Source organism: Zosterops lateralis (genome assembly GCF_965231275.1).
Source record: "Zosterops lateralis genome assembly, chromosome: 29".
Classification (NCBI taxonomy): domain Eukaryota; kingdom Metazoa; phylum Chordata; class Aves; order Passeriformes; family Zosteropidae; genus Zosterops; species Zosterops lateralis.
In genome coordinates this window covers 5,217,033-5,230,531 of record NC_139789.1, presented here as the reverse complement: position 1 = coordinate 5,230,531, position 13,499 = coordinate 5,217,033, and the positions used below count along the sequence as shown (strand labels likewise).

At 50.8% G+C, this 13,499-nt stretch overlaps 1 protein-coding gene across 2 annotated transcripts; it reads left to right on the top strand.

The window, feature by feature from the left end:
• The first annotated feature begins 1,792 nt into the window (after window positions 1-1,792).
• Window positions 1,793-13,242, top strand: EEF2 (eukaryotic translation elongation factor 2). 2 transcript variants are annotated; one of them, XM_083879798.1, is made up of 15 exons: window positions 1,793-1,886; window positions 2,472-2,686; window positions 3,490-3,671; window positions 3,779-3,990; window positions 4,627-4,805; window positions 5,079-5,184; window positions 5,429-5,542; window positions 5,653-5,791; window positions 6,382-6,577; window positions 6,700-6,958; window positions 7,172-7,279; window positions 7,833-8,186; window positions 10,254-10,436; window positions 12,002-12,134; window positions 12,785-13,242. In XM_083879798.1, the coding sequence occupies exons 1-15, from the start codon at window positions 1,884-1,886 to the stop codon at window positions 12,976-12,978; spliced, it is 2,577 nt and encodes an 858-aa protein (XP_083735924.1). In that variant the 5' UTR covers window positions 1,793-1,883; the 3' UTR covers window positions 12,979-13,242. The 2 variants fall into 2 exon arrangements, with proteins under 2 accessions (XP_083735924.1, XP_083735925.1); XM_083879799.1 differs by lacking the exons at window positions 1,793-1,886; window positions 2,472-2,686 and adding an exon at window positions 2,810-2,885.
• The last annotated feature ends 257 nt before the right edge of the window (window positions 13,243-13,499 follow it).

Below are 13,499 nucleotides of genomic sequence, written 5' to 3'. Positions count from 1 at the left end.
GGTCAGTGTTTGTGTCCCCCTCTGCAATTTAACCCATCGCTTGTTAATATAATAATAATAACATTTAATATAACAATAATATTATTAATAATAAGTATATTGTAATTTGCAACTTTCTCCCGATAGACAGGTCCAATCTCTGCTCTGGTACCAGGGACAGGAATCAGGGAACGGCTTCAGCTGTGCCAGGAATTTGGGATGGAAATCAGGGAAAGATTCTTCCTCCGAGGGTGGTGGGCACTGCCCAGGCTCCCCAGGGAAAGGGCACAGCCCCAGCCCTGCCACAGCTCCAGGAAAACACTCTGGGATTGTTGTGTCTGCAGGGCCAGGAGCTGGACTGGATGATCTTCAGGGTAACCCCAGTGTTTGGGGTGAAATGCTGCACTGGGAGAGGTTTTCCAGCACTTTCCTCGCCATCAACCCCACAGCACTGCTTAAACAAAAAGGCAATTAACAGTTTCTCAGGGAAGAGCAGGATGTTAATCAGGTTTCCCAGTTTTCCCTTCCAGGCTGGCAAAAACCAGGGTTGGTGTTAAAAATCTGTGAGATTGCTATGGAAACCCCAAAGGGTGATAATTCATCCTGTCACGGTGGGAGAGCAGGGCCTAAATCCCTCCTGGGTGTAGCTCCATCACTGTCCTGCCTGCCCTGGGAATGGGCTGGGAATTTGGGAGCTGACAGTGAGAGAGAATTAGGATTGTTCAGCCTGGAGAGGCTTTGGGGTGGCCTCATTGTGGCTTTCAGGAGCTGGAGGGACCCCATAAGAAACACAGAGAGAGGCTTTGGATAAGGAGTGGAGGGACAGGACACAGGGAATGGCTTCCCACTGCCAGAGGGCAGGGATGGATGGGATAGTGGGATGGAATTCCTGGCTGGGAGGGTGGGGAAACCCTGGCACAGGGTGCCTAGAGCAGCTGTGGCTGCCCCTGGATCTCTGGCAGTGCCCAAGACCAGGTTGGTCAGGGCTTGGAGCACCCTGGGGTAGTGGGAAGTGTCCCTGCCATGGCAGGGTTTGAGATTTAATAATCCTGCAGGTCCCTTCCATCCCAAACCACCCCTGAAGTGTCCCAGGCCAGGCTTGGTCAGGGTTTGGAGCACCTGGGATAGTGAAAGGTGTCCCTGCCATGGCAGGGGTGGCACTGGAGGTTCCTCCACGTCCCTTCCCACCCCAACCATTCCATCACTCTGTGATTTCTATGAGGTTTAACACCGCTGAGGGCGCACAGGGTGGGCCCGGTGACAGCGCCGGTGACACCGTGCCCGGCTGGGGGGGGGGGGGGTCAGGCCGGTCCCGGTGCCCCCGCGCTCCTCCCCGCCACCAGGGGGCGCTGCAGCACCCCCGGTCTCAACCGGGGCATGCGCAGTGCGTGCACCCTGCGGGACCGGGGCGGGGCGGGCCGGACCCACCGGTGCCCGGGACCGCCGCCTGCCACCGGGCCCGGCCCTACCGCCTTCTCCTTGTGCCCGAGCCCTTATTGCTCGGTGATACCACTCCGAGGGTGCCCCGGGCCGTTTCCCACACCGGCAGCAGGAGGGGGGGAGTCTCCCCTCGCTGCAGGGCGGTCCCGGAACTGCGGCTGTCGCTGCCGGTCGCTGTTTCCCCCGGTGTCTCCTCTCCGTAATCCCGGTACAGCCGCGGTGACACCCACGTGGTGCCGGCGAGGCGGAACAACCTCCTAACCATAGAGTCGGCGGGATAGAGCGGCGCGGCCGCGCATGCGCACAACGCAGGCTCCGCCCCTCCGCCCCACTGCCCTATAAGAGCGCTCCGGCTGACGTCAGCGCTCTCTTCCGCCCGCTCTGCGCTCGCCAGCGAGACAGGGCCGAGCCGCCGCCATTGCCGCGACCCCCCCGCCCCGCAGCATCCGCCGCCATCCGCCACCATGGTGAGCCCCCGCCGCCCTCCGCCGCTCCCACCGGGATGAGCGGCCGTCTCGCTTCCCGTATCACCGGGAATGGCGCTTCCGCGAGCGCCGCCACTCACACGGCCATGACTGCGGCCTGCGCTGCCGGCCTGGGCCGCGGCTGCGGGTGGAGGGTGGGGCGGCGAGAAGGGGCCGGTCCGGGCGGCCGTGACACCCCCTGGAGCCGGTAGCACCCGCCGGTATCGGTACCGGGGCTGCCGTTCCCCCGCGGGGCGCTGCAGGGGCCGCGCTGATGTGGCAGTGCGGGAACGGGGCGCTGCGGTGCCGGTGGTGCCTTATGTAACGCTGCGGTTTGGGCTGTCACCGGCACCGGGCTCGGTTTTGGGGGCGTTTTGCGCTGACAACGCGGATTGGGGGACTTAAAAGCAGGGAGGGGTTGGTGCTGTATCCCCACTGCAGTGCCCTTGCTGCGGGTCGTGTTGTCACCTAAAGCTCAATGATTATGGCAGGTATTTATGGCAGATTCAAATCTTTTAAAATCACCAGAGGTTTTTTTTTTTCCCCAATACACGCTGAATCTCCCTTTTTTTTTTTTCTTCACCCAAGGTGAACTTCACAGTAGACCAGATACGGGCCATCATGGACAAAAAGGCCAACATCAGGAACATGTCCGTGATCGCCCACGTGGACCACGGCAAGTCCACGCTGACGGATTCCCTGGTGTGCAAGGCCGGGATCATCGCCTCGGCCCGCGCCGGGGAGACGCGCTTCACCGACACCCGCAAGGACGAGCAGGAGCGCTGCATCACCATCAAATCGACGTGAGTGCCCTCCCCTCGGGCTCCTGCTCCTCCCTGGGGAGGGATGGGAGTCATCCAGGGGATGAAAGAAGATGTTGTTAAGCTCTGGTTTAGTCTAGAAGCTCATCTCGTGCTTCTGAGGGGTCTTGAGTGTTGATTGAGCAATTCCTTGCTAAGCATTGGGTTTGCCTTCCCAGTTCTGCATCACCATCAAATCGACGTGAGTGCCTCCCCTTGGGCTCCTGCTCCTCCCTGGGGAGGGATGGGAGTCATCCAGGGGGTGAAAGAGGGTGTTGTTGGGTTCAGAAGCTCATCTCGTGCTCCTGAGGGGTCTTGAGTGTTGATTGAGCAATTCCTTGCTGGGCATTGGGTTTGCCTTCCCAGTTCAGCATCAGGATTGTTGGATTTGGTGTGGAGACTCTTGAAAGCATCTCTAGGGATGTACCTTTGCCATCACAGGGAGTGTGAGGACTCTGAGGTGGAGGACATGGTTGGGATTAGTAGGAAAAGCCCAAATCCGTGGTTTGGGAATGGGAAGCCTTTATGGGTGATGGAGAACTGTAGGGAGTTGAAGGTTTGGGATTCTGGAAGATGTTATGGTTTAGGAAGAGCAGGTTGTAGCCTCTGCTCCTGTTATCTCACAGGAATACACTTCAGGAAATCCTGGAGCCCAGCATTTAGATTGGAAAAGATCTCCAAGGTCATCAATTCCAACCTTGTCAGCCAGAGCAAAGCACTGGGTGCCACCTCCACCCAGTGTGGGGCAAAATATTCCTGAGCTTTCCCACAGTTCATCACTTTAATCATTTTCTCCTCTCTTTCAGAGCCATTTCTCTGTTTTATGAGCTCTCTGAGAACGACTTGGCCTTCATCAAGCAGAGCAAGGATGGTTCTGGCTTCTTGATCAACCTCATTGACTCCCCTGGGCACGTGGACTTCTCCTCTGAAGTCACTGCAGCTCTGAGAGTCACTGACGGCGCCCTGGTTGTCGTGGACTGTGTCTCTGGTGAGGTTTTGGAGGGGAATTAGGAGAGGAGCACATTTGGGGGGAATTTAGAAAGGGAGGGAATAACTAAATCCTAATTAATTCCTCACTAACTCTGTTTTTGGCAGGCGTGTGTGTGCAGACAGAGACTGTGCTGCGTCAGGCCATCGCCGAGAGGATCAAGCCCGTGCTGATGATGAACAAGATGGACAGGGCACTGCTGGAGCTGCAGCTGGAGCCAGAGGAGCTGTACCAGACCTTCCAGCGCATCGTGGAGAACGTCAACGTCATCATCTCCACCTATGGGGAGGGAGAGAGCGGCCCCATGGGCAACATCATGGTGAGGGGAGGCTCTGGGGGCCTGGATTGAGTCACTCTGGGGAGAGGGAGCAGCTCCCTCCTCAGTGGGAATTCCTTGTCCTCAGTGGAGGATCTTGAAGGTGCCTGAAGTCCCAGGTTTGGGTTGGTTTGGGGCTCTTGTTGGCTCCACTCCCAAATTTCCTATTCAAGGCCTGAGCAAATAAAAGCTGTGATTGTTGCCCAGAGCAGCTGTGGCTGAAAGTGTCCAAGGTCAGGCTGGACAGGGCTTGGAGCACCCTGGGGTTGTGGAAGGTGTCCCTGCCCATGGCAGGGGTGGGATGGATGGTCTTTAAGGTCCCTTCCCCACCTGGTCTGCTCCTGCTGGGTTCCTGGGAAGGCTGTGGGCCACAGGTTTTGAGGAGAAACTTGTCTTGGAGGTTTCCATGCCTTCCTGATCCTGCTGGGAAAGATGGAAATCCTACCTGCACCTGAACCTGAGCACACACCTGGTGGGAATGGAGAAAAACCAACCAAAGCTAAAATGCTGCCTGTCCCACACCTCAGAGATTGTCACTAGGACAAAACCACTCCAGAATCTCAATATCCTGAATCTCTATTTTATGATGGAATGGACTGAGGGCTGCTCCCCTGACCCAGCTCTGCTGTTCCCTCCCAGATTGACCCGGTGCTCGGGACCGTGGGCTTTGGCTCGGGCCTGCACGGCTGGGCCTTCACCCTCAAACAATTTGCTGAGATGTACGTGGCAAAGTTTGCTGCCAAGGGAGATGCCCAGCTCAGCCCAGCAGAACGTGCCAAGAAAGTTGAGGACATGATGAAGAAGCTGTGGGGAGACAGGTGAGGAGGGAGCTGGTGGTGATTGGAATTCCAAATCAGTTCTGCGTGGCTGCAGCCTGACACTGCAGAAAATTGGGAAAGGGGGGGAAGGGTGTGATTGTGCCTGAATTAACAGGAGTTAATTACAATTTGGGGAGTGCTGGATGAGGGGGAAAGCAGGAAATGGCTCTTCCTCAGCAGCTCTTGGCTCTGCTCTGAGCAGGCAGAACAAAAGCTGTGTGTCTGGAGCTGACCTGAGCGTGGACATTTTCTCTGATTTCCTTCTCTCTGCAGATACTTTGACCCTGCTACTGGCAAATTCAGCAAATCTGCCACCAGCCCTGATGGAAAGAAACTGCCCAGGACTTTCTGCCAGCTCATCCTTGACCCCATCTTCAAGGTGAGTTCCTCAGGCTTTTTCCTTGACCAGCACCTCCCTCTCTGTGCGTGATGATGGAAAATTTCTTCACTTTGACCTGACGTGTTTGATTGAAGAAATTGAGCTGTCTGACACCTCTGGGGGCAGATGGGGCTGTGTCTCCTGGCTGCTGAGGAGGATCAGGAATCCTCTGCAGGTGCAGTGATGCAGCTGCTCCAAAAACTGGGTCACGGCAGCGCTGCCAACACGGCTGCTCTCGTCACAGGTTTTCGATGCAATCATGAACTTCAAGAAGGAAGAGGCTGCTAAACTGATTGAGAAACTGGACATCAAGCTGGACAGCGAGGACAAGGACAAGGAGGGCAAACCCCTGCTGAAGGTGAGGCTGGTCTGAATCCTCTGAGGAGCTGCTCCAACCTGCCTGGGGGAGGTGGGGAGGTGAATCCCTGTCTGGTAAACACTTTGACTGTGTCCTGCTGCTCTGCCCAGGCCGTGATGAGGCGGTGGCTGCCAGCTGGAGATGCCCTGCTGCAGATGATCACCATCCACCTGCCTTCCCCAGTCACAGCCCAGAAATATCGCTGCGAGCTGCTCTACGAGGGCCCCCCTGATGATGAGGCTGCCATAGGTAGGACAAGCTGCTTGTTTTGCTGCCAGACCTCAGCTCCAACACACCTGTAACCAGTTTATTTCTCCATGTGTACAGCTCAAAATTGTCTGGAATTGAGTCTGCAGCTTTTCTAGGATGGGTCAAAGAGTTTTAGTTTCTCAGAGCTCTGTTCTGGAGTGCTGAGCTGTCTGAATAACCTTAGAGTACCCAGAGGGTCTATCTGAGCCTGGATTTGTTGAAGATCATTTTTGGTGATGTGATCTTTGTGGTATCACAGATGAAATTGGGTCGGAATGGATTTTAAAAGTCATCCAGGCCATGGCAAGGATACCTCCAACTGTCCCAGGCTGCTCCAACCTGGCCTTGGACATTCCAGGGATCCAGGAGCAGCCACAGCTGTGCCAGGGCCTCATCTCCCTCCCAGGGAACAATCCCTTCCCAATATTCCTTCTGTCTCTGCCCTCTGATAGAGCCATTCTCCTTTTCCTCCAGTCCAGACAGAAGCCCTTGAGCTGGGACAGTGTTTGCACATCTTGAGTTTGGGTTTTGGGGCGACTGCCAGATACATCAATAACTCTGGGCTAATCTGGTCTCTCTCCCCCTGGCAGGCATCAAGAACTGTGACCCCAAAGGCCCCCTGATGATGTACATCTCCAAAATGGTGCCAACCTCCGACAAGGGACGTTTCTACGCTTTCGGCCGCGTCTTCTCTGGTCTCGTCTCAACTGGCTTGAAAGTCAGAATCATGGGACCAAACTACACCCCTGGCAAGAAGGAGGATCTGTACCTGAAGCCAATTCAAAGGTGTGTCCTGGGGGTGTTAAAGGGGTTGAGATTTGGGGTTTTGGTGCTGTCAGGGCTCTTGGTTATGGTGTGAGTGACATCTCATCCCTTTCCCAATGTCACTAATCCAATTTTCCCTCCAGGACCATCCTCATGATGGGCCGTTACGTGGAGCCCATCGAGGACGTGCCTTGTGGGAACATCGTGGGGCTGGTTGGGGTGGACCAGTTCCTGGTGAAGACTGGAACCATCACCACCTTCGAGCACGCCCACAACATGAGGGTGATGAAGTTCAGCGTCAGCCCCGTGGTGCGCGTGGCCGTGGAGGCCAAGAACCCTGCTGACCTCCCCAAGCTGGTGGAGGGGCTCAAACGCCTGGCCAAGTCTGACCCCATGGTGCAGGTGAGTGGCCAGAACGGATCCAGAGGTGCTGCTTCCCATCCTGGGGAAGGCTTGAGTTGACTCAAGTTGTTGACTTGGTGCTGTGCTACACCCAGAGAAGTGGGGAGAATATTTAGGAGTATTTCTATGGGTTAAACATAAAAATTTTCATAGAGAGTTGTTGATGTTTGTGGCTCGTTCTGAAGCCTCACCTGCTGTCCCTGCTGTTTGCAGTGCATCATTGAGGAGTCTGGGGAGCACATCATCGCTGGTGCTGGGGAGCTGCACCTGGAGATCTGCCTGAAGGACCTGGAGGAGGACCACGCCTGCATCCCCATCAAGGTACAGAGGGGCTGAGCATGGCCTGAGCTCAGGGTTAGAGGACAGGAAAAGAACCACACTACACTCACCCCTCAGGATGTGAAATGAAAAAGAAGGAAGGTTTATTTGGGGATCTTGACTATATATATATGTATACATATACATACACACAATATATATAGTCCATATCTATATTCCAATATATATATGCATGTATGTATGTATGTGTGTATACATATGTATATATATATATATATATATATGTATGTATTCCAAACACTATATATAGTGTTTAGAATTTAATTAAGGATTAGGGGATGAGGTTTAACACCTTTTTGACCCCAGTGATCAACCTAGAAGCTTCCCCCTGGTATGAATGAATGTATTATTTACAAAAATACCAGTCTTTGCTTTTATTACAAGGAAAGAACCCCATAAGAGCTCTTAAAAACAGAAAACATAAGAACAGAAAACATAAGAACAGAAAGCATAAGAACTGCAATCCAAGAACACAAAAAATATCAGAAAGCTGAAAACTCAAGGTGATGACACCCACCCCTCTCTGTCCCTGCAGAAATCAGACCCTGTGGTGTCGTACCGCGAGACGGTCAGCGAGGAGTCCAACGTGATGTGCCTTTCCAAGTCCCCCAACAAACACAACCGGCTGTACATGAAGGCGCGGCCCTTCCCCGACGGGCTGGCCGAGGACATCGACAAGGGCGAGGTCTCAGCCCGCCAGGAGCTCAAGCAGAGGGCTCGCTACCTGGCCGAGAAATACGAGTGGGACGTCACCGAGGCCAGGAAGATTTGGTGCTTTGGCCCCGATGGAACCGGCCCCAACATCCTCACTGATATCACCAAGGGAGTGCAGTACCTCAACGAGATCAAGGACAGCGTGGTGGCCGGGTTCCAGTGGGCCACCAAGGAGGTGAGGCCTTGGTCTGGGTGGCATCTGTGGCTTCCAGTGGGGTCTTGGTTTGGGTGGCATTCATGACTTCCAGTGGGCCACCAAGAAGGTGAAGGTTTGGGGGTCTTGGTTTGGGTGGCATCTGTGGTTTCCAGTTGGCCACCAAGAAGGTGAGGCTTTGGTTTGGGTGGCTTCTGTGTCTTCCACTGGGCTACCAAGGGGATGATGGGTGGGGTCTTGGTCTGGGTGGCTTCCAGTGGACCACCAACAGGGTGAGGATTTGGGGGTCTTGGTTTGGGTGGCATCTGTGGCTTCCAGTGGACCACCAAAGAGGTGAGGGATGGGATCTTGGTTTGAGTGGGTTCTGGTGGGCCACCAAGGAGGTGAAGGATGAGGTCTTGGTTTGAGTGGCTTCTGTGGCTCCACATTTAATTTATGTTTCTCATGGAGCAAAATGCAATGTGGGAGCAGTCCAGGTGAATAACCCAACTGGTGTCAGAAGGAAGCTCTGAGAGGCTTGACAGGGATCTCGCCTTATCTACCAATTATTTTCAGGATTATTAAAAATAATAATTTGCAATTCTTACTGGAATTTAAGAGGAGAGGACTGCAGGATAAGTTGACACACTGGGAACAGCGACAGGAAGGATTCGTTTTCCTGTATAACACTTAGTTTCAGTCTGAAGGAGATTCTAAGCCAACAACTTCTGTGACATTAAAAATCCCATTTTCCTTGGCCAAACGCACTCGAGTTTCAGCACCATAAATGTGTGACAGCTCTTGTGGCTTGAGGCTCAGAGATCATGAAGATGCTGCAGAGGTGGAAACTGGTGCTCCACAGAGCCCTGAGCTTGGGAAAAACCTCCAAGAGTCCCAACCTCTGCAGGTGTGAAAGTTCATCCCTCAGAGACATGAAAGAACCACATTCACCCATCAGGTCAAAGTGAGGAAAGAAGGGAAGTTTATTATGATTTTGAGGTTTAAATAGGATTTGGAGTTTGACCATTACATCTCTTTTTGTGTTGAATATTCTAAATTACAGTGACCAACTGGCACAAGATACAAAACCTACAAACTTTGCATGTAGAGCCTATAAGAACTACTATATTACCATATAATTTTATATTCTAAACTCTAAAGACAACTTTTCTTACCTGTTTTCTCCCTGATGCCTTTGGCAGAGTGCAAAGGCGACATTCCTGAGTTTTTATTTTCCTGTCCTACAGCCCATCTCCAGCTCATCACCGTTTTCCTGCCTCCCATCCCATCTCTACATCTCAAAGCTTGGTTTTCATTTCTATTTCACTCACAGCTTTTCCATTTTACTGTACAGTAATTACTGTACAGTAATTATTTACTATGCACTATTTCTTACTATACAATCACATTCATAAGTCCTTCCTGTCCTGTCTTTCCCAACACCTCAGGATGATGTTTTTTTGATGTTTTTTGATTTTTTAAATATTTTTCGATTTTTTTTTAAAATATTTTTTATTATTAATATTTTATGGTTTTTATGTTTGTTTTTTAATTTTTTATGGGGTTTTATGGTTTTTTTTATTATTTTTTAATGGTTTTTTTATGATTTTTTATGGTTTTTATGTTTTTTTAAAAAAATTTATTGTTTTTTTATGGGTTTTTTGATGTTTTTTGATTTTTTAATATTTGTTTGATTTTTTTAAAATGTTTTTTTTATTTTTTATGTTTTATGTTTTTTATGTTTGTTTATGTTTGTTAATGTTTTTATGGGGGTTTTATGGTATTTTTAATGGTTTTAATGTTTTTTTATGTTTTTTTAATTTTTTTAATGGTTTTTTAATGTTTTTTTATGGTTTTTAAATGTTTTTTATGGTTTTTTTAATAGTTTTTATGGTTTTTATGGGTTTTTTGATTTTTTTCGATTGTTTTATGCTTTATTTTTTATGTTTTTTGATGTTTTTAATTTTTTAACGCGTTTTTAACGCTTTTTCTATTTTTTACGTGTCTTTATATATTTTTAATTTTTTAAAATATTTTTTAAAATTATTTTAATATTTTTAAATGCTTTTTTTTTTTACATTTTCTACCCCCTTTTTTCTCCCCTGGCAGGGCGTCCTGTGCGAGGAGAACATGCGCGCCGTTCGCTTCGACGTGCACGACGTGACCCTGCACGCCGACGCCATCCACCGCGGCGGCGGCCAGATCATCCCCACGGCCCGGCGCTGCCTCTACGCCGCCGTGCTCACGGCCCAGCCTCGCCTCATGGAGCCCATCTACCTGGTGGAGATACAGGTGAGACACAGGGGGGAGTTTAGAGGGGAGATGGTCCGGGAGTGTGGGGTTTAATGTGAGGGTTGTGGGTGAAATGGGGTTTGAGATGTTCTGGGAGTGTGGGGTTTGAGTGTGTGGGTTGTGAGTGAAAAGGGGTTTTTTGAGTCTGCAGGGAGAGGGGATTTTAGAGGTGAGATGGTCCAGGAGTGTGTGGTTTGAGTGAGAGGGTTGTGAGTGAAACGGGGTGTTGGAAGTCTGAAATAGAGGGGAGTTTGAGAGGTGAGATGCTCCAGGAGTGTGGGGTTTGAGTGTGTGGGTTGTGGGTGAAAAGGGGTTTTGGAAGTCTGCAGGGAGAGGGGAGTCTGAGAGGTTAGATGATCGAGGAGTGTGTGGGTTGAGTGAGAGGGTTGTGGGTGAAAAGGGGGTTTGGGAGAGGGGAGTCTGAGAGGTGAGATGGTCCTGGAGTGTGGGGTTTGAGTGCGAGGGTTGTGGGTGAAATGGGGGGTTGGAAGTCTGAAAGAGGAGATTTTAAAGAGGTGTGATGCTCTGGGAGTGTGTGGGTTGTGGGTGAAAAGGGGTTTTGGAAGTCTGAAATAGAGCGGATTTTAGAGGTGAGATGGTCCAGGAGGGTGTGGGCTGTGGGTGAAAAGGGGTTTTTTGAGTCTGCAGGGAGAGGGGAGTCTGAGAGGGGAGATGGTCCTGGAGTGTGGGGTTTGAGTGCAAGGGTTGTGGGTGAAAAGGGGTTTTGGAAGACTGAAAGAGAGTGGATTTTGAGAGGTGAGATGGTCTGGGAGGGTGGGGGTTGAGTGAGAGGGTTGTGGGTGAAAAGGGGTTTTGGGAGTCTGAAATAAAGGAGATTTTGAGAGGTGAGATGCTCTGGGAGGGTGTGGGTGAAACAGGGTGTTGGAAGTCTGAAATAGAGGGGATTTTGAAGAGGTGAGATGATCCTGGAGTGTGTGGTATAATGTGTGGGTTGTGGGTGAAAAGGGGTTTTGGAAGTTTTGGGGAGAGGGGATTTTGAGAGGTGAGATGGTCCAGGAGGGTGTGGGTTGAGTGCGAGGGTTGTGGGTGAAAAGGGATTTTGGAAATTTTGAAGAGAAGGGATTTTGAAGAGATGAGATGGTCTGGGAGTGTGGGGTTTGAGTGGGAGGGTTGTGGGTGAAAAGGAGTTTTGGAAGTCTGCAGAGAGAGGGGATTTTTTCCTGTCTCATCTGTCCCATCACCCCTGCTCAGCCCTCAGGGGAATTGGGGACTGTCACTAGAGGACACAAAATGAAGGACACTCAGCTGTCAAAGCAAAAAGAGAGGTGGTTTATTTCTCCTTTGAATTTATAGAGTTTTTAGAGTTTCACCAGAAATTGGGCAATGAGGTTGACACCTCTCTAACCCCACTGATCAAACTAAAAGTCCATAAATTGTCCTTCCCAAAAAAAAAAAAAAAAATTTAAAAAAAAGGCAAAAACAACCACTTTGTACTGGAGTTTTTCATAAACAAATATACAAACATCAAAAAGCTGGAAGAAAATCAAAACCAACAGGGAACTGGAGGTGAGTGGTGCAATCCTGACCCCTCTTGTCTCTTGCAGTGCCCGGAGCAGGTGGTCGGAGGCATCTACGGGGTCCTGAACAGGAAACGTGGGCACGTCTTTGAGGAGACCCAGGTGGCCGGGACCCCCATGTTCGTGGTCAAGGCTTATCTGCCCGTCAACGAGTCCTTTGGTGAGTCCTGGGGATGTCCTGGGAGGGGGAGAAACTCAGGGGATGGTTGAGGTGTTGAGGTGTTCACCCAGCACTGAATTGTGTCCCCAAGTGCCACATTGAGATGGGTTTGGGATCCCTCCAGGGATGGGAACTGCAGCACTGCCCTGCCAGTGCTTGTCCATCCTTCTGGAGAAAAAAAATTTAATCTCCAACCTTCCCATGGCACAGCTTAGAGCTGTTTCCTCTCCTGGGAGAAGAGGCCAAGGTTGCAGAACATTTTGGGTTGGAAGAGACTTCTCAAAGTGTTCCTACCATGGGCAGGGAGACCTTCCACTGTCCCAGGCTGCTCCAGCCTGGCCTTGGGCACTGCCAGGGATCCAGGGGCAGCCACAGCTACTCTGGAATTCCATCCCAATATCCCATCTATCCCTGCTCTCTGCCAGTGGAAAGCCAATTCCTGTTTCCTGTCCTTCCATGTGCTTGTCTAAAGTCCAGTTTTAGGCACTGGAAAGAGCTTTAAGTTCTTCCTGGAGCCTTTTTTCCATTCCCATCTCATACTGATTTGGATCTCTAAAGCTGCTCTGCCTTCCTCTGATCTACCTATTGAAGCAACACTGAACTAGACCCATTCCTATCCCTCCTGACCTTTTTTCCTCTCGTTCCAACAGGTTTCACAGCAGATTTGAGATCCAACACGGGCGGCCAGGCTTTCCCCCAGTGTGTCTTTGACCACTGGCAGATCCTGCCCGGGGACCCCTTTGACAGCGCCAGCCGGCCCTGCCAGGTGGTGGCCGAGACCCGCAAACGCAAAGGGCTCAAGGAAGGAATCCCCGCCCTCGACAACTTCCTGGACAAACTCTAAATGAAACTCATGGAACTCTTGGGGGGAGAAACAGGAAAAAAATAATAAATTTAATTAATTAGCGTTATTATCACCCATGCCCGCCCCCCCCGGGGGGGTAGGAGCTTTGTGACCATCTTGTTAATTATTCTCAATGGGTTTCATAGCGATTTTGAGAAGTTCAAATGAGGAAAAGTAAGAAAAAGCGGAAAAAAAAGAAAAAAAAAAAAAAGCCTTATAGGTTTCTGTGTTGCACATGACTCATCTTTGCCATTGTAACTAAAACATTTCCACTAGATCTGCCCAATTCTGTATTTATTTGACTCAAAAAAAAAATAAGAAAAAGAAAATAAGGTAGTGCTGCAGAATGGCCCAGAATGGGGTGGGGTGAAGAGGAGGACAAGGAAAACAGGGGGGAGAGATGCTGAGGGGGTGAGGATGCCTTAGCTGCAGCGTGACTGTCCGTCGTGCCCATCGCCGCCTGTATTAGTGCCACTGGAATTAATAAAATTGGATAAATGGTGACGAAAAGTGAAAGTTTT

Bases quoted from the DNA above. Each gene is read 5' to 3' on its own strand.
- EEF2 (XM_083879798.1), top strand. The intron at 2,687-3,489 runs GTGAGTGCCCTC...CCTCTCTTTCAG, and splicing joins TGCATCACCATCAAATCGAC to AGCCATTTCTCTGTTTTATG. The intron at 8,187-10,253 runs GTGAGGCCTTGG...CTCCCCTGGCAG, and splicing joins TCCAGTGGGCCACCAAGGAG to GGCGTCCTGTGCGAGGAGAA.